The sequence below is a fragment of the Pseudonaja textilis genome, chromosome 3 (assembly GCF_049901715.1).
Source record: "Pseudonaja textilis isolate UNSWEBS1 chromosome 3, rPseTex1.2, whole genome shotgun sequence".
Classification (NCBI taxonomy): Eukaryota; Metazoa; Chordata; class Lepidosauria; order Squamata; family Elapidae; genus Pseudonaja; species Pseudonaja textilis.
Window position 1 is genome coordinate 53467050 of NC_141992.1, and position 27423 is coordinate 53494472.

At 39.0% G+C, this 27423-nt stretch overlaps 1 protein-coding gene across 2 annotated transcripts in view; it reads left to right on the forward strand.

Moving 5' to 3' along the window:
• The first annotated feature begins 913 nt into the window (after positions 1 to 913).
• TIE1 (tyrosine kinase with immunoglobulin like and EGF like domains 1) overlaps positions 914 to 27423 on the forward strand; it is a 40478-nt gene continuing 13968 nt past the window's right edge. The window contains exons 1-12 of one of the 2 annotated variants that reach the window (XM_026707232.2): positions 914 to 1405; positions 4722 to 5000; positions 9756 to 9866; positions 10633 to 10788; positions 13437 to 13568; positions 15792 to 15932; positions 19739 to 19867; positions 22663 to 22808; positions 23278 to 23422; positions 23845 to 24000; positions 25287 to 25424; positions 26646 to 26936. In XM_026707232.2, the coding sequence (XP_026563017.1) occupies positions 1357 to 1405; positions 4722 to 5000; positions 9756 to 9866; positions 10633 to 10788; positions 13437 to 13568; positions 15792 to 15932; positions 19739 to 19867; positions 22663 to 22808; positions 23278 to 23422; positions 23845 to 24000; positions 25287 to 25424; positions 26646 to 26936 (1873 nt within the window). In that variant the 5' untranslated portion in view covers positions 914 to 1356. Of the gene's footprint in view, positions 1406 to 4721; positions 5001 to 9755; positions 9867 to 10632; positions 10789 to 13436; positions 13569 to 15791; positions 15933 to 19738; positions 19868 to 22662; positions 22809 to 23277; positions 23423 to 23844; positions 24001 to 25283; positions 25425 to 26645; positions 26937 to 27423 lie in introns of both variants that reach the window. The other variant, XM_026707231.2, reaches the window with a different exon arrangement.

Genomic DNA, 27423 nt, shown 5'->3' on the forward strand with positions numbered 1-27423 from the left:
TCCTCTGGATTCGGGGGTTGTGGGGGAGGAGGATCAAGAAAGAGGGACACTGAAACAGGGAGTTACTGAAGTAGTACAAAGGAAGATTAAGGTAGAATTTCTTCAGCTTCAATGCAGTCAGACTAACTAAACTGGTAACATATTACCTGCTTTCCTGAGCTCCAGAGTTTCAGCACAAGTTCAAAGTACAATGAAGAGAAGATGGTTGGAAAGAGATTGTCTCTGTTTGTGTTTGGACACTGATAGGGAGATTCTCCTTCCTTCCTTCCTTCCTCCCTCCCTCCCTCCCTCCCTTCCTTCCCTCCCTCCCTATTTTAATAGAATGTGAAGAAAAGTGAAAACCAGCCCCTTTGGGGAAACTGATTTTGCCCAGTTCTCCATCTTTGCTATCTTGGTTTAGACAGTAAATCAGATGTAAAGCCTAATTGTTCCATTCTCTCCCCTCCCCCCACCCCGCCAGGGGCAGCCTAGTTTTAATCAGTTGTGCCTTTGAATAAATAGATTACATAGCAGACTTTCTTTTTTTGAAAAAGTGGAATTCCATTTATGCATGCTGGTTAGCACAGGGTCATCTTATCAGATGCTTTAGATGACATAGTTGTGCCATTTCATAAACTAGAGATTTGTCACATTGGTATCTTAGCCAATGACTTCCTATTATACTGCTCTCTTCTGTGGCAGGACCCCGAGATAGGCATGGAACAATGGGTGGAGAGCAGGAAATGCTGTATGAGAAACAGGATTTCATGTCAGTGCTGAGCTGTCTGTAAGGGCCTCTAGGCATTCCTCCATCCTGCCTGCCTGAAGCGCAGCCAATTTTTTTTATCTGACTGACCCCCAGCCACTCATGTTGTACTCAGTCCATTTCCACTTTTAATCAGTTTCCTGTCCTGCCCAGTTTTCTTTTGTGGCCATGCTGGGACTCTCCAGTTAGGATCCCAAGGCAGCATGGATGTAGCCACAGGATTATATTCGTTCGGCAGCTACATGTGGCAATAAACAACAAGCTAAAATGTGTGGCTAGGTCTTTAGGTGCCAATGTGAACTCTTGAAAGAATGAAGATCCTGGATTTTTTTTAAAAAAAAAATCCAACTTCTTTGGCTACCTAAGTGGAGTTTTTCCCAAGATACTCTGCTGAGTTCCTTCAAACAGAAGAAATATGCGTTTATTCTGCTTGATCTAGTGACAATTTCCTTGTAACTGTTTTACCTCTCATAAAGAATGGAGGATTCAAGAACAACAAACTTAAAAGATACATATGGCGAGTGAAAAATAACAGAAATAATTCTCAATACTTCTTCTTCTTCTGAAATCGTGATGTTTCAATTCTCCTGACATTGAGCCCATTCCTGAAAATGAGATTGGATACAATTGGTCTTCTCAGCTTCTTCTGGCACCTTTCAGGTAAAATCTGTTTTAATTATTTTTATGATGGTTCATCCCTCCCCCCCAGTCACGAGTTTGAGATGGGCAGCTATACAAATTACACAAATGAATAAACAGACCATTTTTCCTATGTCTTACCTAGCAGCCACATTTCTATGTCACCTATTCTATCACTGAACAAAAGTGAATTGGGTAGCTCATAAGCTGGGGTTAAAAAAATCATGGGGAAAAAGGCAATAAAATGGAATGCAAAAATTAAAACAAACCAATTCAGACTGAAGCCAATATTATAAAATGCATGCAGTATAGGGTTCTGAAAATATTGTTTGAAAGATAAACAATTAAAAAAAATCTGAGGAATAGAAAAGTATTTGAACTGGCAACCCAATGGCCAAACCTTGGACACTATGAATCATTAATCTAGTTCAGTGTGGAAAGAATATCATCACTGGAGTCCATATTGAAAATAGTATCCAACAATTTTACTTTGTTATCAGAATCAAAGAGAAGGCAACTCAAAAGAGATTCTGGAACTAGTGGGGAAAAAACTCCTTATAGCTGTGGGTACAAAGAGCAGAACTTTCTAATACTTCCTTGAAAAATGGCATTTCTATGTAGAACTATTCATGTCTGCATTTTCTTCTTTATAATTCACAGCTAGCTAGACCAACAGCATCTGCCAGTCTAGTCTGAAAGCTGGGGAATTACAGTGAAAATAATCAACAGTAGCAGACAGTGTAACAGAGCCATGTTAATCTATGGTGGCAAAAAATCAGAAGGCTTGATATGGCTCTGCCACACTGTTTTGGATTAACAGATATTGTCAAAAGACATGTGGCTCACTTTATCACATGCAAAAGTCTGTGCCCCTTAATAAAATGTGTTAGTTGGAAAAGATAATAACAGATGAGAAATTTTGAAAGATGCATGGAAACAGACAAATCGCTTTAAGTTCTCTTTTGTTGTGATGCCTTTATTTATATCTACATGTTGCAGCCACTATTAAACACATAATCAGCAGCTTCTCATTTGGAAGATATTCAGTCTATTCAGTGCTACCTCTCTTGAGCCATGTATGCAGTCTTTTAAGTACCTTGGTATAGGCAAAATCCCACAATAAGATTGCGACCTGTGTTAAGAAGCCAAGAGACCAAAAACTAAATCTGACTTAATTTTTATGGAAATTTTAATAACAGATATAACTGATATAATCAGACTCTGTGTATTTTATGAAAGATTTCTTCTATCGCCATTTAGTTTTAAAACATAGTGGTAATTTTTAGAAGTAGGTCTGGGGCACCACCCCAAACTTTAGGATTTAAGATGGTTAAGATGCTGACGAGAACTCAGCAGAAAACTAGTAGCTGAGTTTGGGATTTTAAACATGTTTTTTAAAAAATCTTACTAATTTCTTTCTAATAAGAAAAATAGAAGCTTGAATAATTTATCAGAAAGGGTGTGTGTGTGTGTGTGTGTGTGTGTGTGTGTGTGAGAGAGAGAGAGAGAGAGAGAGAGAGAGATCATATGTTGTTGCCAATGCTGTTTGAACAACAAATATAAAGGGGCCATAATTTATTTTTCAATTACAAAGTGATTTAACTGACCAGTATGGAAGAATACAAACTTCAGCATTCCTGTAACATCAGACTAAAGTTAACATTTTTATGAGAAATAACATTAGAATGTCATATAACACTTAATTGAAAATAAAGTTAAGCCTTCAGGAGAAGACAGCATCACAAGAAGTCTTTCTGATAGTTGGATTATTTCATATGCAGAGATGGCTATCCAGGATTTTTACAGGTTGAGCAATAAGCTTGGAAATCATTTTCTAGATTTCCATGTTCAAAATAGTACAGTGCACAATTGATATGATACAGTTGATATTTCACACATGCTAATTATAAGCATGTGTTTTGATGCAAGTAATTTTGTGAGAGCCTGACTTTTATAAAGGATCAGAGTTAACTTTGACTTCTATTCTCAATTGGCTTTCCAGGTCAGAATAAACAGGAATAAATTAGTACATTAGTGATCTAAGTACACTGAATGTGGTCTGAGTGTAAATAAATAGCGTTTTACAAATTAGATTCCTCTGTTCCAGGTTCTCCAATGCACTTTTATTTTTCAAATCCTTTGGTTAAAAAAAATGTACAAGGATACAGAATATCATTGTCCATATTCAATATTCTTTAAAAAATCATTCAATAATTATTATAATCAATGTATGTAATATAAATATTAGTAAAATGTATAAGCCTTCCAACTCCCAGAAATCCAGGACAGTTAACATTTTTAAAACGATTTAGAAACAAAGAAACAAAACAAAACCAACACAACCAAAAGAACAAAGATTGCAAAGAAGAAATAGAACGCTTGAAATTAGTTTAGCTGGGATTGTGCTGTCCACTATAGGGATTTAAAAACTGAGCTGGTCAAAGGACCCCAAATAGTGATCACAATAATATATTATGAAGAGAAGTTGTATCTCATAGAAATGCAGAGTGCATAGGGAGTTTTACAATTATTTTCATGACTGCCCAGTATAATTTTATAACTGAGGCTGTGGATTCTTTTTATACTTTCCAAGTATAACAAAAGGTTGGGCATATGTAAGTAGGGTCATATCTCTGTCTATCAGCACAATAATTCTCCCAAAAAATTTAATGGGACCAAAGTTGGTTTGGGGGAAAAGGTCAGCAAAGGAAAGATCAAATATGAAAACGAACCAGATAAGAGCAGAGATTATGAAGAAGAAAAAAATCCAGAAAAATGCCCCCTGTATAGGGTAGAAAAGGTGACTGAGAAAGGATGCTAAGAGAAATGAAACCAGAATAGAATCAGCTATGGAGTCCTTGGTGTTCTCTGAACTTGCTTGTTTTGCTTACAGACATTTCATTACCTGACTAAGTTACATCATCAGTGCTAGTGAGTGTGAGGTTTACTCCCTATTTATAACTGAGAAATAGTATTTGCATGATTATGATGATAGTAATAACACTATGTTATTCTATTGGTCTGTATTATTCATTCTTTTTATAAACCTAAGTGGCTGTGAGTATTGAAAAGCCTCGTCCATTTGAAAAACCAGAGGGCTAAATAATATTAGTTTCTGTTAGTATTGTTTGTTTAGTATTTTTCTTTATACTTGTTTGCTTATGCTCTATGAGTTCTATGAGTTCTAAGTCTTTCTCTGAGTTTGAGGCTGTCCTCTTCTAACTTTCCCTTTACTCTCTGACCTAAGGGCAAGATTTAACATTGAATCATTTCAATCATGCTTATAATTTGTCTGCTCTCCATGTCTAAGATGGCTGCTTTGGTTCTTTTGATGCAGGTGCAATTCTGGATATCACTCTGGTGGCCAATGTTCTGAGTCCCTCATACAACCACTTCTACCTGTCCTGTGTGACAGGTGAGCGGAACATAAGCCTCCAGATTGACAGAGACAATGCCATGATCAAGACCACATCTAAGTTCCAGATATACAAGAACAGCAGCAAGGAAGTGCATATGCGAGGTTTTTCTCGAGCAGGCCTCGTGGGCATCACATACTGCCTGGGGAAGTCACAGTCAGAGCAAACTAGAGTTGTTTATGTACACAACGATATTAACGGTAAGTGTGACAGATTGATTCATGTGACAATGAAGAAAAGATACTGATATATGGTATCTAAAGTCCAAAATCTACAGTTGAGTAATAACAAGAATTAATGTTTTCAAGTTAATATTTCTCAACATTTACTTCTTATCTCATATGATGTAATGCTTTCTGTGATTATATGACCCCTATTACACACTAGGTTAGGTATGCTATGTTGGTGGGTTGGGCATGGCAAAGAACCTACTTCATCTATAACAGAAGAAAACTTATATGGCTTATATTTTAATTCCTAGAAACATGTTTCCACCCCTCTCAAGCTACCCCTACTGCACCAAATACACTTCTGTACACACACACAAACACACACACTCCTTGCAAATAAATTGGAAAGTGGAAATACACCAGTAAGTCTAATCTCTAACTTTGTTTAGAGGTTCAAATTACATCATCCACATCCATCTCCACTTGACTATATTCAGAAATTCATTACATTTTGCAATTGTGTCATACTGCTATTCCTTTCCACATTTTTTTTTTTCAAATAACCAGAACCTGGCATCATCCAACTGAAATCCATTGTGGGCTAATCGAGAACATCTTCTTCTTCTCTGTGATTTCCTTTCATAGTGTCCCTCTGAGTCTTTTGTTTTTAAGATTCAACATTTCCCGTTCATTTAGTTTCTTTTTATAAACCTTCATTGCTGGATTTGTGCACATCCTCATGTCCCTTCTTTGAATCTATTCACTAAATCTATCTCTGACAGCAATATCTGAATTGGACCCAATACATACAGTGGAAGCTGCATTAGTATAAAGTACTTTGGAATCATTACTTCCTGCAATTTAAATACTATACTTTTGTCATTGCAGTATGAAATTGCATGTATGTATGTATGTATGTATGTATGTATGTATGTATGTATATATTGCAGCCATATCATATTCACAGTAAATTATCCCTTTTGCCTTTTATCCTAACTGATGTTCTTGCCATTTGTTTCTGTGAAATGTCTCAGTGTTATTTGTAACCCATTTCTTTAACCTATCAGATTCCTATTTGGAATTTTCTCTCTGCCTTTTAAGGTATTAGCTGTCCCACCAAAATTGTATCATCTTCAAATTTGATTATAAGCATTCTTTCCACCACTTCATCCAGTTCATCAAACACAATTTTCATGTATGGAGAGGCATAGGTCTCCCATACAGGTAGAAAAGCACAAAAATAGTGAAGAGAACAAGAGATTCATCTCTAAGTCAATAAGAAAGTAATAACCAACAGCACCGATGCTCTGAGCCAATGTGGTGTAATGGTGGAGGTGTTAAACTGCTCTGGTTAAAGGGCAACTGAGAGAAATATTATGTATACCACCTTGAGCGCCTAAATAAAAGTTGGGATATAATTATGACAACAGTATAGATTATTTGTGTGTGTGTGTGTGCGCGTGTGTGTGTGTGCTTCTGTACTTCACAGATTTTAAAACCCAACTTCTTTTAACAATAAAGAAATCTCTACATTAGCCTATAGATGGTATAATGTTATCTCTCAAAAAGGTTTACTAAGCTCTCTTCCTTCCTGTCTTCAGACCTTAATGTTCTCAAAAAAATCTTTTATAATTAGTTGTTTTATTTCTACTAAACTTTTTATAAGCTTCTCTGAAGTGTAAATTCTATAAACAAGAGGCTAACTCAAATACTTTTGCTGTGTTACACGGTTGGTCAAAATCAGAACATCCCTACCACTGACTGATTATAATTCTTCATTTCTTATTTCAAATCCACCCAATCTTAAATTGCACCTTGGTGTTGTCCTTCAGTGCCTTTTTTATCTCTTCCTTCCCATAATGACATATGATCTAATAAAATCTAATAAAAGCATTGCAGTTGTCACTGTAGCAATGCAAAAGCAAATATTCACAGAACCACAATAAACAGACACAACATAAAAAGAATATAGTTAAGAAAAGAATTAAAATAGGCACCAAATTAGACAAAGAAAGTAAACCAAAAATTGGGCAAACAAAATGTTCTGGTTAAGCCCAAATATCTTTTACTATTGTTCAAGCAATATAAGCTTAAATATAAGTCAATAGTGAAAACACTTATTTGTTATGAGTAGATGCTGTAATCTCATAAAACTTGTAGAAACTGACAATACAACCAATGACAAATTCAACATTTCATTGGATGTGGTTAAATTTTGTATACACCAATAATTTTGATTGATTTAATATTTTTTGAGAAATCAACAAATTATCATATACAAAGGGCTTGAAGCCTCACAGCAACCTCACTTTTAGTCATTTCTGATCCTTTTTTCTCAGGATTGGTTAGGCATTTCGGTTTCCGATTCATAGGGCCAGTAAATGATTTTCCTTTATAACTCACTTAATACTGATGATAAACTTATCTAATGAGACTGAAATCAGAAGAGCCTTGATGCTCTTCTTTTCACAGATATCCACAATGTGTATTTGCATTTGTGTGTGGGTGTAGATCTGCATCATGATGTTATCATATGAATGATACAGCATTGATGATTTCATCAGAGTTTGTGACACAAATTATATATCCATCTCATTTGTATTATGTCATCTTGATATAGGTGTCACCATTTTGATTTCATTGCAGCTTGTCATGGATGCCTGTGATTCTTATCTTCCCTCCACTTTGGCATAAACATCCTGATTAGTCTTTTTTATATACCATATCCTCATGATATTTCATTGGACTCACTCCTAGCCTACTTTAGCTATCACTTTTAGCTTTCTTAATTTTAAGATAACGTTTCTCCTCTTTTTTTAACCCAGTTTTTGCTGTGGACAAGATGTGGATCAACTCACAGACTATGTAGCTGTTGACATTGGCAGGAGCTACAATCTGTTCAGCTGCAGCTATTTTCAGCAGCAGCAAGAATAAACCTTCCCAAAGGAAAATTATTTTTCTTATACTCTTACAGAGGGCTGAACTAGATGAAACTTCTAGTTCTTTCCAACTCCATGCTATGCTGTGATTCCACAATGCCTCATGGCATTTTAGCTCAGGCTAAAGAAGAAACTGGACATCTGGTTTCTCTAAAGGCAGTTGCCTGATTGGTGCCTTTTGAAATGCCTTCCAAGTCTTCCATGGGTCCCTTATACAGTGGTGGGATTCTACCAGTTCGCACCTATTCGCTAGAACCGGTTGTTAACATTCTAAGCAGTTCGGAGAACCAGTTGTTAGAAGAAATTACTGGCCTAATCCTGTAAGGCAGGAAGGAAACATTTTGTTGTTGCTTACAGAAACTGCCTCTCCATTAACCCTTATTACATGCTTGGCAGGACTAGACTTCCTGTCTCAGAAACGGTACTGGTACTTTGCTTGTGTGGAGTGACCATTCAAAGTTACAATGGTACTGAAAAAAGTGACTTATAACCATTTTTCACACTTACAACTGTTGCAGCATCCCCACAGTCATGAGAGGCCAGGCAAGGAGATGCGTGCCTCGATGTGAGTGATAGAGTTGGCCACACCCAGCCAATAACATAACCACCAAGCCATGTCAGCAAGCCACACCCACAGAACCAGTTGTTAAAAAATTTGAATCCCACCCCTGCCCTTAGAGATGCACTCTTGAAAAGCATGAATTCTGTGTTGTACAATATATTGATTTAAACAAGGAAATATAGCCAGGTTCTTACAGATGTCTGTCGCGGGTGCTATCCAAAGTGAGGGAATTACAGAGTTTCTGTTTTTGCCCACAAGGAATTTTTATTAGTGGGAGTGGGGTTGCCACTATTTTGCTGTTCATATGTTGAATTGCCTGTCTACGGACTATTTCCAGATGCTGCTAGCCATGGCTATTCATAGCAAGAACTGCTATTCCCTTTCAGCACTACTTGAGGATGAAACCTTTGAAAAATATTTTAAAAATAGGAGATTCAGAACTCTGTAAGTCTATGTCCCCCCAAAGGAATAGAGTGGTAGCGCATTCTGTATTCTGTGAAGAGTTTCCAAGCAGTAGGATGTGGTAACATATCAGAGGTGGTATTTAGCAGGTTCTGACCAGTTCTGGAGAAATGGTAGTGGCAATTTTAAGTAGTTCGGAGAACTGGCAAATACCACCTCTGACTGAGATTTTACAGTATCCTGCCACGCCCACCAAGCCATGCCCACAGAACTGGTAGTAAAAAAATTTTGAATCCCACCACTGTAACATATGTTTCTTCATAGCAGTAGCACAGTCAGCACAGAAGCAAAGTATTTCTGTTTTACAATATCTTGTTGCTACTTTGATGGTTGCATCATGAAAAGAAAGAAAGATGCATGCAGCAGATAGATAAAAAATGTTAATGTGGTCGGGCTAATTGGTTTTTAGTGAAATATTTTTTTCTTTTTTCTTTTTACTGTACTGTTCACTCAACTTCTTGCTTCAGTTTGCCCTCTCCTACAGCCTCCAGCCTCCAAATTAATAGCTTCCCCATCTACCAATGGGGAAAAAAAATTCCCCAAAATGAGTACTATATCTTCATCCCCACATAGTGAAGCGTAAATGTTTTTTTTCTATATGTTCCTTTCTTCCTGGCAATGTATCTACTCATTTACAAGTTGCATCAAGCAGGATGTGCTCTGGTAAATGGTAGAAAACCCAGATATAAGTGCCATGACAGTGACCCGAGGTCTTCTTTCAAATATCAAGACCATGTTCCGCTAATGAACAAGGGGGACAAAATATTTCAGAATACATTCTGTAACCCAATGCTTTTTTTTTTTTTCTGTTCAATGTTTCAGCCAACCTGGTCCCAGAGAAAGTAACCCACACAATCAGTCTTTCCCAATCAGCCATACTTGTTGCCAGGATAAAGAATGGGAAGAAAACAGATATCTGGTGGAAAAGGAATGGCAAGTACTCCCATCATCTAACTGCATGTCTGTGATAAGATCTGATCTTTTTCCAAGATATCCAACTCCTTCTTGGAAAAAACTCTTCAAGCTTGATTTTCTCTGCTGATATACAACTTCTGTATTCTTAATAATGATTCAAGACCCAGATGTTTTTATGTTTTGTTTGTTTATGTTTGTTTTTAAAAACTAATAAATTTTTTTTAAAAAAGACCCCAAAGAGTTTCGGTTTGTGGGGGTTATATCTATTGATATTCACTGAATTAGGAATTAAAACTGAGAAAAGTTAAAATATTTCTTTATTTCACTTCGTGGAGTCCCTGCAAGAGTTTTGGACACACACACACATATACACACACACACAGGAGTCCACGGACCACACTTTAGAAACCACTGTGCTATAGATGGGTGGGAGTACTTTGGGGACATTTCTCTACAGACCACCAAAATTTTCTCACAGACCACCGGTGGTCCCCAGCCCACTGATTGGCGATCACTGCTATAGAAGCCATTGATCCATTATGAATGATCATCCACGCATGGATCTATTTATTGGCTTCAAAATGGGAGCCTTGGACTTGCTTAGTTCCTCTACTATTCTACCTGCCTTCCTAATAGCAAACATCCAACTGCATGGCCCTTTCATACCTCTGCATGCAAATCATATTCCAAAAGATGTATCTCTATTTCAGTAGTATTTCTTTGTGGTTCACCTTGGCTTTTTCCATTTTTCTTGCTTCTTTCTTGCTTTCATTTTTTTGTGCAGGGACTTACTATGACACGATGCACCAGGGTGAGTTAAAGGACAGTGAGTCCATTCTGGTCCTGTCATCTGTTACCATGGGTGATGGTGGGATTTACAGCGCCACATTTATAGAGGACAGCCCTTTGTCAAGTGCCTTCTTCAGACTGATTGTACGAGGTGAGACTGTGCATACCTAACACAACCATTTAATGTTTCCTAACATATTTTTGTGGATTCGTCTTCTTAAAGAGAAGAATGCCTCCTCTTAAAACTGCATCTCCCAACCTACTGCTCAAAAACTATATGAACCAATCTCCCTTATTAGTCAAGAATGTTGACAGCATAGTTCTAAACATTAGAGGTTTTCCAGACTAAGAAAAAATATTCTCAGATGGGTATTTCTAAAAAAAACAGTGCTTTTCTCTTTTTACCAATTGTTCAGAAAGAATATTTTAATGGTTTGATCATCTAGAGAGGGCTGTAAAGCACTATAAAGCAGTATATAAGTCTAAGTACTAGTGCTATTGCTGTCTTCATTTGCAAAAATGCCCTTTTGTATGCAACAGAGATAAGGAAAAATTTAACTCATCCATTTTGCCAGAAATGCCTGATACTATATTCTACAACCAATGATTGTAGGAATTGAAATCCAATGAATCTGGAGGGCGTTGATGGAAAATAAATCCTGTCCTATTTTTATTTAATGCATGATATGACATAACTATTTTTAAATTTTTCTGTTTTCTCCAACCCCTCCAAGTAGTTGCTTATAAAATCAAGCAGGACAAAGCTGAATGAGATTACCATATTTTTTTTGTAATATTTATCAAAGCAATCAGTAAGCATTGCAGCCTACAGATAGTCCTCAATTTACAACCATTTGTTTAGTGGCTGTTCAAAGTTACAACAGCATCAAAACATGTGACCTATGACTGATTATTTTTCCCACTTACAACTGTTGCAGCATCCCCATGGTCATGTGATCAAAATTTGGGTGCGTGGCTATATTTATAACAGTTGCACTGTCCCAAGGTCATGTAATCTCCTTCTGACAAGCAAAGTCAATGGGGAAACCAGATTCACTTTACAGCCACGTTATCAACAGAACAACTGCAATGATTCACTTAACAACTTGGCAAGAAAGATCATAAAATGGAGCATAATTCATTTAACAATTGCCTTGCTTAGCAACAGAAAATTTGGGCCCAATTGTGGGTGTAACTCAAGGAATACCTGTATTTTGTTATTATATATAGGCAATTCACAAATAAATACACATCACTCAGCGTCTTATGATTTGATGACATATCAAATCACCATGATCACCATGATTTAACAGATAATCAGAGTTGGAGGGACCTTATAAATCATCTAGTCCAACCCCCCAGCCAAGCAGGAGACCCTACACCATTTCTGACAAATGGCAGTCCAATCTCTTCTTGAAAGTCTCAAGTGATGGCGTTCCTACAACTTCCGAGGGCAAGCTGTTCCATTGGTTGATTGTTCTCACTGTCAGAAAGTGTCATGTCCCTGGTGGAGACTGACTCTGAGGAAGAGGAGGAACAGCCAACAGGGAGTGGAAGTGTGGCTCCAGAGGTTGTGGAGGAGGCTGGGGAAGGGCAGAGGGTGGCTGAGCAGTCAGAGGAGGACCCAGGCCCATCCCTATCCATCCTAGGTCATGCAGGGAGGAAAGGATAATGGAGAGACATGGTCTCCTTGGGAGGAGAGGGCCTTGATCCTCTTCATGGGCTGCAGGTGTGACAACTGAATAAGAGTTTGAACCTGCATACTGGCAAATGCTGGAAACAAATTGTGTAAATATCTCTAGTTTATAGTTCCTCTCTGAGTTTGGCGTCCTTCCCAGTGTGTGCTTTCTGTGGACATCCTCCAGCCCTTATCTTGCCTAGTTTGCATTGCTTTTTTCCTTCTTCGTGTAACAGTGTGGGAGTTTTTTGTCTTCTGTCAAAGATATTCAGAGCTTGAAAGCAAACTGAAGGAATAAAAGGGGCTTCACCTGTTTTCTGTGACTGTGTTTGTTTTGTATCCCATCACAGAAAGTTTCTCCTTATTTCCAGGTTGAATCACTCCTTGTTCAGTTTCCATCCATTATTCATTGTCTGGCCTACAGGTGCTTTAGAACAGGGGTCCCCAACCATCGGTCCCTGGACCAGTACCGGTTCGTGGATCATTTTTTACCAGGCCGCAAAGCTTGGGCACCACCATCTTGTTTCGACAGCGCTTCTGGGTTTTCAGTTGCTTCTGGGTTTTCAGTTGGAAAGCGGCGTTTGGGTGCTCGCACCTTAGTTTCGTCGAAGGGTTGGGGGGCTTCGAACAAAGAGCCGTCCCGATGGTGGTGGAGTCTCACATTACTCAGGTACCGGTCCGTGGAAGAATAAATAATCATGAAACCGGTCCCTGGTTCGAAAAAGGTTGGGGGCCACTGCTTTAGAAAATAGCTCGACTCCTTCCTCTCTTTGGCAGCCCCCCAAATATTGGAACACTGTTATCATGTCTCCCCTGGAAACTGTCTTTCCCTGTGGGATGTGTTCCAGATATGCTGGGAGTGCACCTACAATTCCCCAATAGCATGGCCAGTGAAGGACATTCATTTAGGAAGCACTGATGTAAAGAAATCTGAATAAAAAATGATTGTTAGGCTGACCTGAAGCCTGTTTTTAACACACAAGTCATTTCCTGAGGTTGTTGCTAGAGATAGAGCACACAACAATGAAATTATACTTAAATGTTGTGAGTGACTCCACTGTACCTTTTCCTCTCTGGTGTTGTCTGGAAACTTCTTGTCATTATTCTTCCTGTCTCTCCAGGTTGTGCAGCCAAGAAATGGGGCTCATTTTGTGACAAAGACTGTCCTGATTGCTTAAATGGAGGCATCTGCCATCACATTGTGGGAGAATGTATCTGTCCTCCAGGATTCATGGGTACCCGCTGTGAAAAAGGTTAGAAATCACATGTCATTGTTCTAGAGTAAATGGATGTTCCTGAGCCATGAACTGAACTTGACAATCAGGAGCTTCTTTATTATAGTACTTTTCATGGGCTGCAAGGAATATGTCTGGTGATTAAATACAATAGTGGGGACCAGGATTGAGAGTTTTGTGTCTGTTTCCCCTGCTTTTTCCCACGCTTAAGAGGCCATGAAATCTAAAAATATATGTACCAAGATTAACTTACCTGCTTTTGAGTTTTAAATGACCCCAAATGACGACTGAAAGTCCAAAAGCCATATTTGCTGCCCGAACTTAATTTGTGGCCTGCCCTGTGACATACAAAAAAGAAGTAGGACACTACATACAGGATCCTTGATAAAATGTGACTCAGCGGACCCGATCTGCAATTACATCAGGATAAACATTCCTTTTTGCATCAACAGCATATGATCACCAATGGCCCAGGCAAAGGAAGTGTCCATCTTTGAAGGACCTTCACTGGAAAATTGATGAGGGGCCAAAAATTGAGTGACTTCCTGTCTTTTTTCTTTTTTTTTTCTTTTTGTACATTTTGCAGACTGGAGAAAATCTGAATCAGTGATATCATAGATAGAAAAACAGATCTCCTCTGTTTTTATTTCTTTCCTGGCTGATTGCAGGTGGGAAAGAATGAGGGAAGGAATAAAATGAATTGCAAGAGAAAGATATATAGTGTATGGGTGTCTGCCTGTGTGTGCGGGTGGGTATATATGTACACACACACACACACACACACTCACACACATTATTTTAGCCATTGTCTATCGTCTGCATGATGAAGGCCTCTTCTGCATGTTTCCAACCAATGTGGTCCAGAGTTTTATTTTGCCAATTGGGCTCACAGCACACATAATATACATACAGACAGACAGACAGACAGACAGACATACACATATACAGAGAGAGAGAGTACACAGTGTGTGTGTGTGTGTGTGTGTGTGTGTGTGTGTGTGTGTGTTATGTATATGTACATGTGTGTGTGTGTTATGTATATGTATATGCAAGAAGGAAGGAAGAAAAGGAAGGAAGGAAGGAAGGAAGGAAGGAAGGAAGGAAGGAAGGAAGGAAGGAAGGAAGGAAGCTTTCCAATGCTTTCGGCAGCTTCCCACAAGGATGGGAAAGCTTCTCACAACCCAATTGGAAAGCCAGCAGGAAGTCAGAAGACACTCCTGCTCCTACTGCTTTTTTGCACACCTGTGGTCATTTTGTTTTTCAGTTTAGGAAGGAAATATCTCGGAAATGATGACCCAACAGGGCATGGGTTGTCTAGTAAAAATAAAAAATACCAGAAGAAGGCAATGGCAAACAATTCCTGTAATTCTGCCAAGGAAAATGCATGGATGTGGATGTTATTCATCTTTAGGTTTTTCTTTTTGTCATTTACAAAGCGAAGAAGAGAAAGCTGAGGACCAGAAAGTCCCACTACTGTAATCTAATTATGGAATGTCAATTCCATGCCCAGGCTCTGGCATCCTACAGCGATTACCACAGATTTACATATGTTCTTTTCAATTATTAGTTATGGGTAGAAAATCATGCAATTTATAGCCTCCCTGAAACTCTGCAGAAAGACTAATGAGTGTCCTGTGAGCAGGGGTGGGATTCAAATGTTTTAACAACCAGTTCTGTTGGCGTGGCTTAGTTGGTGGGCATGGCTTGGTGGTCATGTGACTGGCTGGGCATGGCCAACTCAATATCACTCACATTGAGGCACGCATCTCCTCACCTGGCCTCTCATGACTGTGGGGTTGCTGCAACAGTCGTAAGTGTGAAAAATGGTGATAAGTCACTTTTTTCAGTGCCATTGTAACTTTGAATGGTCACTCCACACAAGCAAAGTACTAGCAAAGGAGGGAAAAAAAACTCCAGAGAAGTTTCTGAGACAGGAAGTCTAGTCCTGCCAAGCATGTAATAAGGGTTAATGGAGAAGCAGTTTCTGTAAGCAACACCAGAATGTTTCCTTCCTGCCTTCCTTACAGGATTAGGCCAGTAATTTCTTCTAACAACTGGTTCTCCAAACTGCTTAGAATGTTAACAACTGGTTCTAGCAAATAGGTGTGAACTGGTACAATCCCACCCCTGCCTGTGAGCAAAGGTATAACTGTGAGATTAGTTCTAGGAGATATGGGAACAGGACTACGCAACTGCTGAAGTGAACGGAGTTCTCCAACAGGAATTGTCTTGCTTTTGCAGCATGTAGGGAAGGCCGGTTTGGGCGAAACTGCCAAGAGATGTGTCCTACTGAGCAGGGCTGCAGAGGCTTATCCTTCTGTCTGCCTGACCCATATGGCTGTTCCTGTGCTGCTGGATGGAGTGGAATACAATGCAACTCAGGTATGCCTATTTGCAATTGATTTATAGCAGCATGGTAATACTGGCCTAATTTATGGATGTGGCATAGTGGTTATGTGACTGTCTGGGCATGGCTTGTATGTAAATATTATAAATATTTATGTAAATATTGAATTTTTTATTTAAAAAGAGCAACTTTTACCCAAAATCAGGCAAAGCAAGCAGGCAGATTGAGTTGCTCACAGAATCACAGATTCACTGAGAGAGATCTGTGTTTCTGCCATCGGCTATCTGAGTCTGCAACTGCATAATAGAACCTTCAGTCCTAAGGGAGGTTCAGCTCTGGTTAAAAGGCTCTTAAAAGCAGAGGTGAAGAACTATAGATTAGCTAGAAAGCAAGAAATCCAACAATTTCCTGCTTTCTAGCTAATCTAAATCTTCCTGCACAGCAGAACAGCTGATGGTCAGAAAAAGGAAAAATAGCAACTTAGCAGGCAAGCTTGCCAGGTAAGGAGTGTGTGGGCAGGGTGGGTTCCCGCAGGCCATGTGGGCGGCGCAGCCTTGTGTTCCTGCTCAGCCTGGATTCATTGCTTTGGGGGGGTGGGGTACTCTGGGGTTGACATTTCTCTGTGGACTGCCAAAATTTTCTCGTGGACTACCAGTGGGCCGTGGCCCACCAGTTGGTGACTGCTGATCTAGAGAAACCTGGGATTTACATCAGAATGCTTTTCATAGATTACAGCTCAGCTTTTAACACCATTTTGCTGGATATTCTCATCAAAAAGTTGTCTGACTTGAATTTCCCTTCTCTTACCTGTGATTGGATTAAAGACTTTTTGACGGACCGGCCACAACAGTGAGAACTGGGTCTTTCACATCCTCCTCCCTGAAGCTCAGCACTGGCTTTCCTTAGGGCTGTGTGGTCAGTCCCTACCTGTACTTGTTGTACACATACGACTGCATATCTTCTAATCCATCTAATGTGATAATAAAGTTTGCAGATAATACCACTGTACTGGGTCTTATTACAGGAGATGAATTAGCATACAGGGAAGAAGTCCAGAATATCCACATGATGCTCAGAAAACAACTTGCATCTAAACCCCAGCAAGACAAAGGAGATGGTATTAGACTTCCGGAAGCAGAGAGAGGAACCTGCCCCACTCTACATCAAGGGGCGCTTGTGTCCTCTTTCAAATTTCTGGAAGTCCACCTTAGCCAAGATCTCACCTGGAAAAATAACACAATCCAGGTGGTCAGGAAGGCTCAAGAGAGACTCCATTTCCTTAGTGTCTTGCGGAAATATCAGGTGAAACAATGACTGATTACTTCCTTTTGCAAGTCTATGATAGAAAGCGTCCTTACATATTGTATTACAGTCTGGTATGCTGGCTTGACAGCTGCAGACAAAAAGGCATTATAGAGGGTGATGAGCATAGCACAAAAAATTATGGGCTGTCCCCTGACACCACTGGATGAAATCGCCAGGACCTGCTGCCTCAGCAGAGTGAGGAAAATCCTCAGGGATGATTCACACCCTGGTCAGCCCTTGTTTACTCTCCTAACATTGGGCAGAAGATATAGAAGCATAGCCAGTGAAATGAATAGGCCAGTGGTGAGATTTAATTTTTTTTACTACCGGTTCTGTGGGCATGTCTTGCTGGGTGTGGCTTAATGGGCATGGCAGGGGAAGGATACTGTAAAATCCCCATTCCCTCCCCCCACCCCCATTAACCTGCTTTCTGGCTCCATTCTCCTGTGCAGGGCAACAAAAGAAGACCCAGCCAATCAGTTGGGACTTGCGAGGCAGATAATAGATGGGGGCGGGACCAGTCAGAGGTGGTATCTGCTGGTTCTCCAAACTACTCAAAATTTCCACTACCGGTTCTCCAGAACTGTTTAGAACCTGCTGAATTCCACCTCTGGAATAGGCTGAAAAATAGCTTTTATCCATGGGCTGTCAGACTTCTGAAAACAACATAAACACCACAAGTAGGTTTAATATGATAGGCTTGCAGGGCCAGCACCAAGGAGGCTCATTTCAATGTCATTGTACACATGTTGTGCATTGACATTAAATGTTTGATTGATTGATTGGAAAGCACTGGACTACCACACAAAAACTCTGAAATAAATCAGTAAAATCACTGCTGTATTAATTTATTTGTTGTATTATTTTCAGTAGGGTTTGGCCCTTTTTTTATCCAGGGGATTCCCAAAAGGTATCAAAGACTGTTCCTTACACTTTTCAGTTTTATCGAATTACTAAATAGCACGAGGACTAATGGCACTCAGTTTATTATATTTTAGAATCTCACTTAATAAAGAACCCATTATCTGAAATGCTTTGAGAATAATATGTAGAAAATTTAACAGAAAGCTAATATTTTTACCACTTCTAGGTAAATGTTCAGATACTAGAATTTTTTTTCCAGTAAGTTAAGATAAAACAGGATTTATATGGTTTTAGATTCAGGTAAAATAATATTTATCAAGATCATTTTGATAATAAACTCATTCTAACTTGAGTGAATCAGACGAAAACAAGAATTATATCTGACAAAAACCAATGATGACCAGCCAGGGCTGTTGCTATTATGCTTAGTGCATGTACACTTTTGACTTCATTGTCTCCATCAGCAGAACAATCACATGTTCCCTGGAAAATCTGGATATGGAAAAGATCTACAAGAGTTTCTGTTTCATCCCGGACATAGGATGGTTCAGAAGCTTTATCCAGCTTCGTTGCTTTCTCTGTTTGGGCCACATTTGGCTCATGGCCAAGAGAGAGTAGCTTCCTCCTTTTGTTTCTTCAAAATAGTTTCTCTCCTGCTTGGCCCCAGCACAGAGACAGAAAAAGAAAGATGCTTGTAAGCAGGAAGTTCTACGAGGTGAAAAAAAATGTTTCAAAAGTAACCCTATCCTGACTGCCCACCCATTTCTGATGCTAAATTTTCTCATTCCTCGGCAATGATCTCTCCCATATGGTTGTTTGCTTTTGAGGGGAAATGTCGTAAGTCAAAGTTAAGCAACCCGATACAATCCTAGTGATTTGGACTGCAACTTCCAGAATCCCATCTCCACCATTAGGCTGGGAATGATGGAAACTGAAAAACTGCATGATACTTTAAATACTGTATACAGACAGTCTTCACTTAACCATGGTGGCTAGAACTGGAATTTCTGTCAACACGGTCATAAAGGAAGCTATCACATGATTGTGCCAGTTAGTGACACTAGTTCCAGCAGTTCTGGTCACTGTGGTTATGCAAATCCCTCACAATTGTTAAGTGCAATATCACGGAATTGTCATTTGCAGCCTCTTGCCAGCTTCCCCATTGGCTTTGCTGGTCAAAAGCCTGCAGTGAAGATTGCAAATGGCAATCACAGGATCACAGGATGCTGTGACATAATTGCAAGCTGGTCACCAAGCATCCAGATGCAGTCCCATTACAACAGGGATGCTAAAATGGCCACAACTACAAACAAAGTCATATGTACCACTCATCCAGCTCTATCCTAACTTCAGTCACTGAACAGAAAAAGCCACTTCTCACTGTGTTCTGCAGCAAGGAAAATTGTATGGAAAAAATCTGGGTAGGAAATTAAAAGTGTCCTTTCAAAAATTATGTTTAGGAAGGAAAGAAGCCTATTGTAAATCTATTGTAAAAACAACTGGATAAACTATATGTAAAGTAATTTCACGTACTCATATATCAGAAAGGAGAATGGTTAATAACTGCTGTAACTAAAACAAATGTAATTTGTCACGTTATCTTTGACCAATAAACTCGGTCTTTAAAATGGGTAAAATTGTTGAGGCCCTAATCCCTCTGTTCTTCCCACAGCTTGTTCTCCTGGCAAATACGGTCCTGACTGTACCCTCGAATGTAACTGCCAGAACGGAGGCACCTGCAATCGATTTAGCGGCTGTATCTGTTCATCTGGTTGGCATGGGCAGCATTGTGAAAAATCAGGTAAAGCAAGAGTGATAAGAACATGAATGATATCTGAGATCTTCCCAATATGAAGTAATGATTTAGTTTCTGGGGAAGGAGGAAGTGGTATTAAAAATAAGTCAGGATGACAGCGATGCACATAAGAACCTGTGGGGCTTGATTACATGATCAGGGCTGCCATCTTGACTTTTTGGACCAGGGGTCTCCAAACTTGGCAATTTTAAAAGTTGTGGACTTCAACTCCCAGAATTCCCCAGACAGCATGACTAGCTGAAGAATTCTGGGAGTTGAAGTCCACAAATCTTAAAATTGCCAAATTTGGAGACCCCTGTTTTATACGCTTTACTGCAGATTTAACTGTTAGGTTCTTGTAGGCAGGCAGGAGATTAGATTTTTAGTGCAAAAAAGTAATTGTACATAATTATATATAAATATATCAGATATTAATGTACTAAAAAGAACACCTTATTTGTTTTCATATTTCACTTCAAACCCCTTTATTTTTTTGATTTTTTACTGTTACACACCCACTTTTAACCTTCAAACTTTCTCCACTCAGACTGTAAGTTCATTTCACCCATCCTGTTCTTACTCCCATCGATTTACTGTTAAGACTTTCTTGACTTGTATTGCTTTACAGCTTAGCTCCTAGATTTTTATTACTTTTACTCTATCTTCTCATTCTTCCTCTGCCCTTTATTTCCCCAAAAAGGCTTGTTTTGCTTCTCTCAGGAAGCAGCTAGATATGGGTCCAGTTTCTCTCAAAAGGCAGAGCTGTCACTCATCTTCTCCTGTTGAGATGATTCTATTCCTCTATCTCAGACCCTCACTCTTCTGTCAGTGGATATTTTCCTTTGAGTGAATAACAGAATAACAGAGTTGGAAGGGACCTTAGAGGTCTTCTAGTCCAACTCCCTGCCCAAGCAGGAAACTCTATACTATGTGTGGATCATTTTCGCCAGCCTTCTCCTAGCCTTCATGGATTCCACAAGAGTGGCTTCTCCTTTCTCTAACTGTCATAAGACTTGGCAAACTATTTATTTATTTATTTATTCGTTCATTCGTTCATTCATTCATTCATTCATTTATTTATTTGTCAAGCAAGTATTAGATAACAGGTATAAGTATAAACATGATTATGAATACATGAAATGGATTCAGATAAAAAGAAACAATAGGACAGGGATGGTAGGCACGTTGGTGCGCTTATGCATGCCCATTACAGACCTGTTAGGAAAGGGGTGAGGTCAATAGTAGACAGTCTAAGGTTAAAGTTTTTGGAGTTTGGGGAAGAAACCACAGAGTCAGGTAGTGCATTTCAAACACTGACCACTCTGTTGCTGAAGTCATATTTCCTGCAATGAAGTTTGGTGCGGTTTACCTTGAGTTTGTATCTATTGCATGCTCTTGTATTGTTGTGATTGAAGCTGAAGTATTCATTGATGGGTAGGACATTGCAATAGATAATTTTATGTATACACATAGGTCAGACCGAAGGCGGTGTAGTTATAGGTTGTCTAGGCCTAAAATGTCAAGTCTGGTGGCATAAGGAATTCTGTTACGAGTAGAGGAGTGAAGGACTCTTCTCATGAAATATCTCTGGACTTTCTTGACTGTATTAATATCCGATATGTAGTGCGGTTCCAGACTGATGAGCTTTATTTGAGTATTGGTCTAGCAAATGTTTTGTATGCTGTTCTAGGGGCTCTCTGTAACTGTTCTAAGGGATCTCTGACTTCTGATTTTCCTCTCCTTTCTTCCTCCTTTTTTCCCTCTCCAGCCATCCCCAGCAGCATCTATGACAATTCACTGTGGCCAACTCACCTTGGCCAACTTGCAACAGCCAACTTGCTGCAGGAAGAGAGTTACCCCAAAATCAGAGAAATTATGGAATAGAATAATTAAAGAAAGAATGTAAGAGGAGGCACAGAATGAAATGTGAATGTCAAAAATTAAAATATTTTTTTTATTTTTAAAAATAATTAAATTGTGTTGTTAAATTGTACTGTGGCGAGTCGTCCCGCAGCAAGTTGCCTGTAGCAAGTTGTCCCATTTCATCTTCAACGTGCCTTTTTTATATTCTCCCAGTGTTTCTAAATAACAGCTTTTCTAAACTGTACACTCTTACCTGCCCATTTAAGACTTATCAGTTCTCTTTCCCCACTTCTAGAATGACATGCTTATTAATACCAAGACATACATTCTTAGTAGGAAAAACTAATGAACGGTTTTGATCTTGGTGAGAGACCTGAAGAGATATCCTCACACAAGTACACATAGGATTCACTGTTTAGATAGTGAATATAAAAAATTTCCCTTTTGTATCAAGTTTGCCTCTAAGTGATTTCATGGACCTACGTGTGATATTTTCTTGGTAATATTATGGAAATGGTTTTCCATTTATTTATTCTGGGATGTGTTTTCAACTTCCAAGTCTAGCCCTGGAATTTTCTAATATTTCCTATCCAAGTACTAACTAGAAGCAAATCTTCTGCTTTTTGTATCAACCAAGGTTCATTAGATGCTATCATCTAGCTTGGCAGTTATTTTATTTCTTTCTTTGTGCATGCATGCATTTTATCCATTGCCACAATCCTAGTGAGATACAAGCACATGCACACATGCACACACACAGACACACATATAAATATATCAAAATAAGAGTAAAAATTCATACATTATATTAAATCATAATGAGTACATCACCAATTCATGTTATTAGATGTGAATGGAGAGAATAGATAAACATCATAAAGTATATTAAACAGTTTTCACAGTAATGATTTAACCTTACTATGGTATTTTCTGCCAAGACCGTATACCCCAGATCATCAACCTGGAGTCTCACTTGGAGTTTAACCTAGGCTCCCAGATCATAGCTACCTGCATAGCAACAGGCAATCCACCTCCTGTACGTGATAACATTGAACTACGCAAGCCCGATGGAACAGTGATAATAGTAAGAATTTGTCCATTTATGTGTTTTACTTTCTGTCTGATTCTATACCGTCATGTGAAGTCTATCCCCTTTGCATTTTTGTCTGGTTAACTAAACTTTTCTCTGAGTACTTCAACAAACACTGACCAAGGCCAGGAAGATTCCCTGCCTCTGAATTCTGACCAGGGACTGGTGGCTTCTCTATTTTCTCCACCACCACCCCTCCTTCCTTTCCCATGGTCACAGATGTGTCATGAATTGCAAAAATGGCAAATTCTGGGGGCCCTGTATAATTCCAGATGAGTTCATGAAAATTAGACCAGATGATCAATTTCCTAGGGTGCATCTAGTTTCTACTGTAGTATTTTTCTACATTGGTATTCCAGGATGTCCCATGTTTGCATGGAGCTTCAACAATATGGTTGTTTTTTTCACAAAGATCTGTTAGCAGATTCTGGTGAGATATGATGGTGTTATTGTCTCTCCTTAGCCCACAAAAGCCATCATGGAAAAGGACATGACAACCTGTGAGTTTCAAGTTTCACAAGTGGTCTCTTCTGACTCTGGCCTCTGGGAATGCCGTGTCTCTACTACTGGGGGACAGGACAGTGGCAAGTTCAAAGTTACTGTAAAAGGTGAGAAGGCAGGACAGGTAGTAACACATCACAGTTAGAGCTGTGATCATCCTCTGCTTCTGAGATGCAGAAAGACAACTGAAATGTTTCCAGAGTTTCTTACGTTTTGTCTGACTGTTTTGATTGTTGTCTATGTATCGGTAGCTTTTTTCCATTAACACTTATTCAGGCAAAGGATGGTTATTAAGAAAAGGTTGCTATTTTATTAAAGTATTAGTTCCCAAATAAAGGACATTATTATTGGATTTTAAATCAAGGTAAGGATTGTTAAAAGGATTGTGCCAAGTACAATCCAGGGAACAGTGATTTGAGAAATTACTGATTGAGATCTTTTTTGATAAAATGATTTCCCCTTCAAAGCAGGAGATCTTACCCTTTTTATGCTCATTTGTAATGAATTCTCCAACTGTTCTCTCCTTAAGTGCCTCCAGTGCCATTATCCCCTCCCAAACTTCTGGCCAAGAAGAGCCAACAACTGGTGATATCCCCTGTGGGGCCTATGGCAGGTGATGGACCCCTCATCTCCATCAAAGTCCTATATAAACCTCAAATTGGAAGTAGCTGGTCATCTATTGAAGGTAAGGAATTTGTTGTATCTGGAATGAGTTTTTATGGCATATCCTCAATATGTTGGCTGGAACTGGACTTTCAGATCCCTTCCAATCCTTCCATTCTGTTATTTATCTCTCCTTATTCCAATTAAAAAGATTTTCAGTTTCCTAAGGTTACATTATGGACATGTTTATGTTTATGTGGGGGATTGCTTCTGGCCTTGATTTCATAGATTACTTCTAATGGAGAAAGGAATCTTCTATAAAGAGTAGCATCTCAGTATCCTGTTTCATTATTGAATTCAAACATGCAAATACGGGTAGTCCTCAACTTTTAGAGCCCAAAATATCTGTCGCTAAGTGAGACAGTTACATGAATTTTGCCCCATTTTATTACCTTTCTTGCCAGTTGTTAAGTGAATCACAGTAGTTTGTTAAATTAGTAAGATGGCCATTAAGTGAATTTGGGTTCCCCACTGACTTTGCCTCTCAGAAAGTTGCAAACGGTGATCACATGATCCCAGGACACTGAAACTGTCATAAATGTGAACCAGTTGCCAAGCACCCAAATTTGGATCACGTGACCATGGGGATCCTGCAACTGTCAGAAGTGTGAAAAATAGTTGCAAGTCACTTTTTTCAGTGCAGTTGTAACTTCAAATGGTCACTAACTGAATGGTTATAAGAGACTACCTGTAGTCTCAAGTCAATTCAAAGCAGCAAGTTGCTAAACATCAAAACATCCTTGGGTTTCCTTGGAACCAGCACAGGTTCCTTTCACTGAAGAAAAACAATATGGAGAATATTATTGCTAATCTGTTTTCCCAGCATCTTTGTGCATTAATTCTGAAGATGGTTCTTCAGCCACCTAAATTCTTGGAGTGGACTGGAAGAATCATAAAATAGCTTCCTCACTCTTTTTCTTCGCTAACAAATGTCTACTAAATGTCTACATTGGTTATACTTCTTTCTAGCCATCTACCATGAACAAAAAAAACTAGGACATTCCAGGTTCTAGATTCCTAGGGTGTCTGCTCAGCCAGTCATGAAATTACAAGTTATTTTTTGCAATAAAACCAAGAACTGAATAATATATATTATTCCTCAGGGAATACTCCAAAGAATCTAGATAGACTAATGATGTTTGTCTCTGTAGTAGATCACAACAGAAAATGGATTATTGTTAGGTGGAGCAGAGAGCTATCGATCCCAGTTACAGGGTTCTGCCCATTGAGCTTTCTGTAATAGAAAATAGACAAAGCAGAACCCTTATATGAAACCCTTTAATTAATGGCTTCTATACTGATCAGCAGTTGATAACATCCAAAACATCACACTCATGAACCTGCGACCTGTCACGGCCTATATTGTAAAGGTTCAGCTGACACGGCCTGGAGAGGGAGGTGAAGGTGCCACAGGCCCAAGTGCTGTCATGGCAACAGATTGCAAAGGTAAGTGCTTAACATTTGTTCCTCAGATCTATAGTTTTAGGGTGGGGGAGAGGGAGAAAGATTATGAGATTAGAGATTAAAGATAAAGCAAAGAAGAAATATACTGGTAAAGCAAAGAGAAAAAGTGTAATCTACCAATGGGTGTCAGCTTTATTTTGCATTTTATTTTGTATACAATGTGTTCTTAGGAGCAATCGTGCAGGTTGTGGGGAAAAAAGAATATATTTGTTCTGGCTTGGAACCATTTTTTTTCTTAATGTTGATCCAAGCTCTTTGAATTTGCTTTAATCCTCCCTTTTAATGCATGTCTATAACATGCTAGCATTTTCAATTTGGCACCTACCCAGACTGGCTAATTTTAAAAAGCTTTACTGGATCAGATACAACTGGTATTTTGAGGGATCCTTGGTGCTCTGTGAGCTTCATTGTTTCCTTGCAGACATTTCATTACTCAGACTAGGTAACATCATCAATGAAATGTCTGCATGAAAACAATCAAGTTCAGAGAGCACCAAGGACTCCTCAGTTCAGCCTTGAACTGCAAATATTCTTTATTGATACAACAGGTATTTTGATTGATCAATAGGATAACCTGGAAATTTAAAAAAAATCTGGAAGAAGGTAACAGCAATCCAGTTCCACATTATTGCCCAGAAAATTGCAACTCAGAAGAGAATGATAGCAGAAAAAGTAGCAGAAATAGGAGCAATTTAGTAAGTCACTATAATAAAGTCAGACACTAATTGTTCCAATTCTGCTATCTTCTTCATTTTAAAGTGTGGAATGGATTTCTGCTTGTATTTGGTTGTATATGCAGGATGTTATATTTTGAGTAAAAGGAGATGAGATGTCACCCTCAAACTCAGTGAAAGGGACCTTTATATGGCACTTGTGCTTTATACAAAGAGAACTGTTCATCTCTCTTCTCAGCTAGCATTACCTTCTCTGATTGCTGGAAAAGAAAATGCCTTGCAGTTGGGTGGTGCTATCTTTGATCATCTTTGGGGTAGGGATAGTGACTTCCTGAAGTTTGGTACAGCAACCAATATACCATTGACATTGCAGAAATAGCAAGTGTAAAATTGTGTGCTGCATTACAAACCATTGAGAAGGGAATTCTACCCGAAGTTCAAGATGGAGAAATCCAGAATTTCTTGCTCCTTTGTGCTATTTAGAAAGGAATCAGATTGATGGGTTTATACATTTCTTTATTTCATATAGAGCCAACAGCCAAACCTGTAATTGAACGCTCAATTATTGAAGGGAGCAACAATCTACGTGTCAACTGGAATTTGCCCAAAACTGACAATGTGGGGTCAGGATTTCTTGTCCGGGTCTATGATGCAGCCAAAGAGCTTGTTCATCAAGAAAACATTACTTCCATGATTGTGCAGTCAGCATATATTCCGAACCTCAAGTTCAAGGAGAACTATAACCTAGAAGTAATGGTCTATCACTGTACCAGCTTGGGACCACCATCTGATCTCCACCCATTCAAGATCAACAGTAAAGGTAACAAATCTGTCACTTCTAAAATGAACAGGATGGCTCTAGAGTGGGATATTCAATATAATCCAAGTGATCCTTTACACAATAAGTATTATATCACAGGGTTTTAAAATATGCCAGACTTTGACTAGCCTTTGTGTTTGTTGTATGATGGATGGCCTAAAAAAAAAATCCAAATTCTTTCCCACTGATCTCTGCCTGTCTTTCTGTTTATCCATCTATCCAGCTATTTATCATCTATCTCAATCTGCAGCGGGAAGGAATTTGGACTTTTTAAAGCCGTTCAAAACCAGAGATCTTTTGCAGTAATTTCTTTGAATTTCCTGTTTTGCTATGGGAAGCTGAGGGTATCACAAGGTGTTCATTGTATTCCAGTGTGACAACCCTGCTGATCAAATTCCTCTCAACTAGAATGTCCGCCTGACCTGGCAGGTGAATTCTGTGTAGAATCTGCATCAATTCCATGATAGGATCATTGAACAAAAGTTAG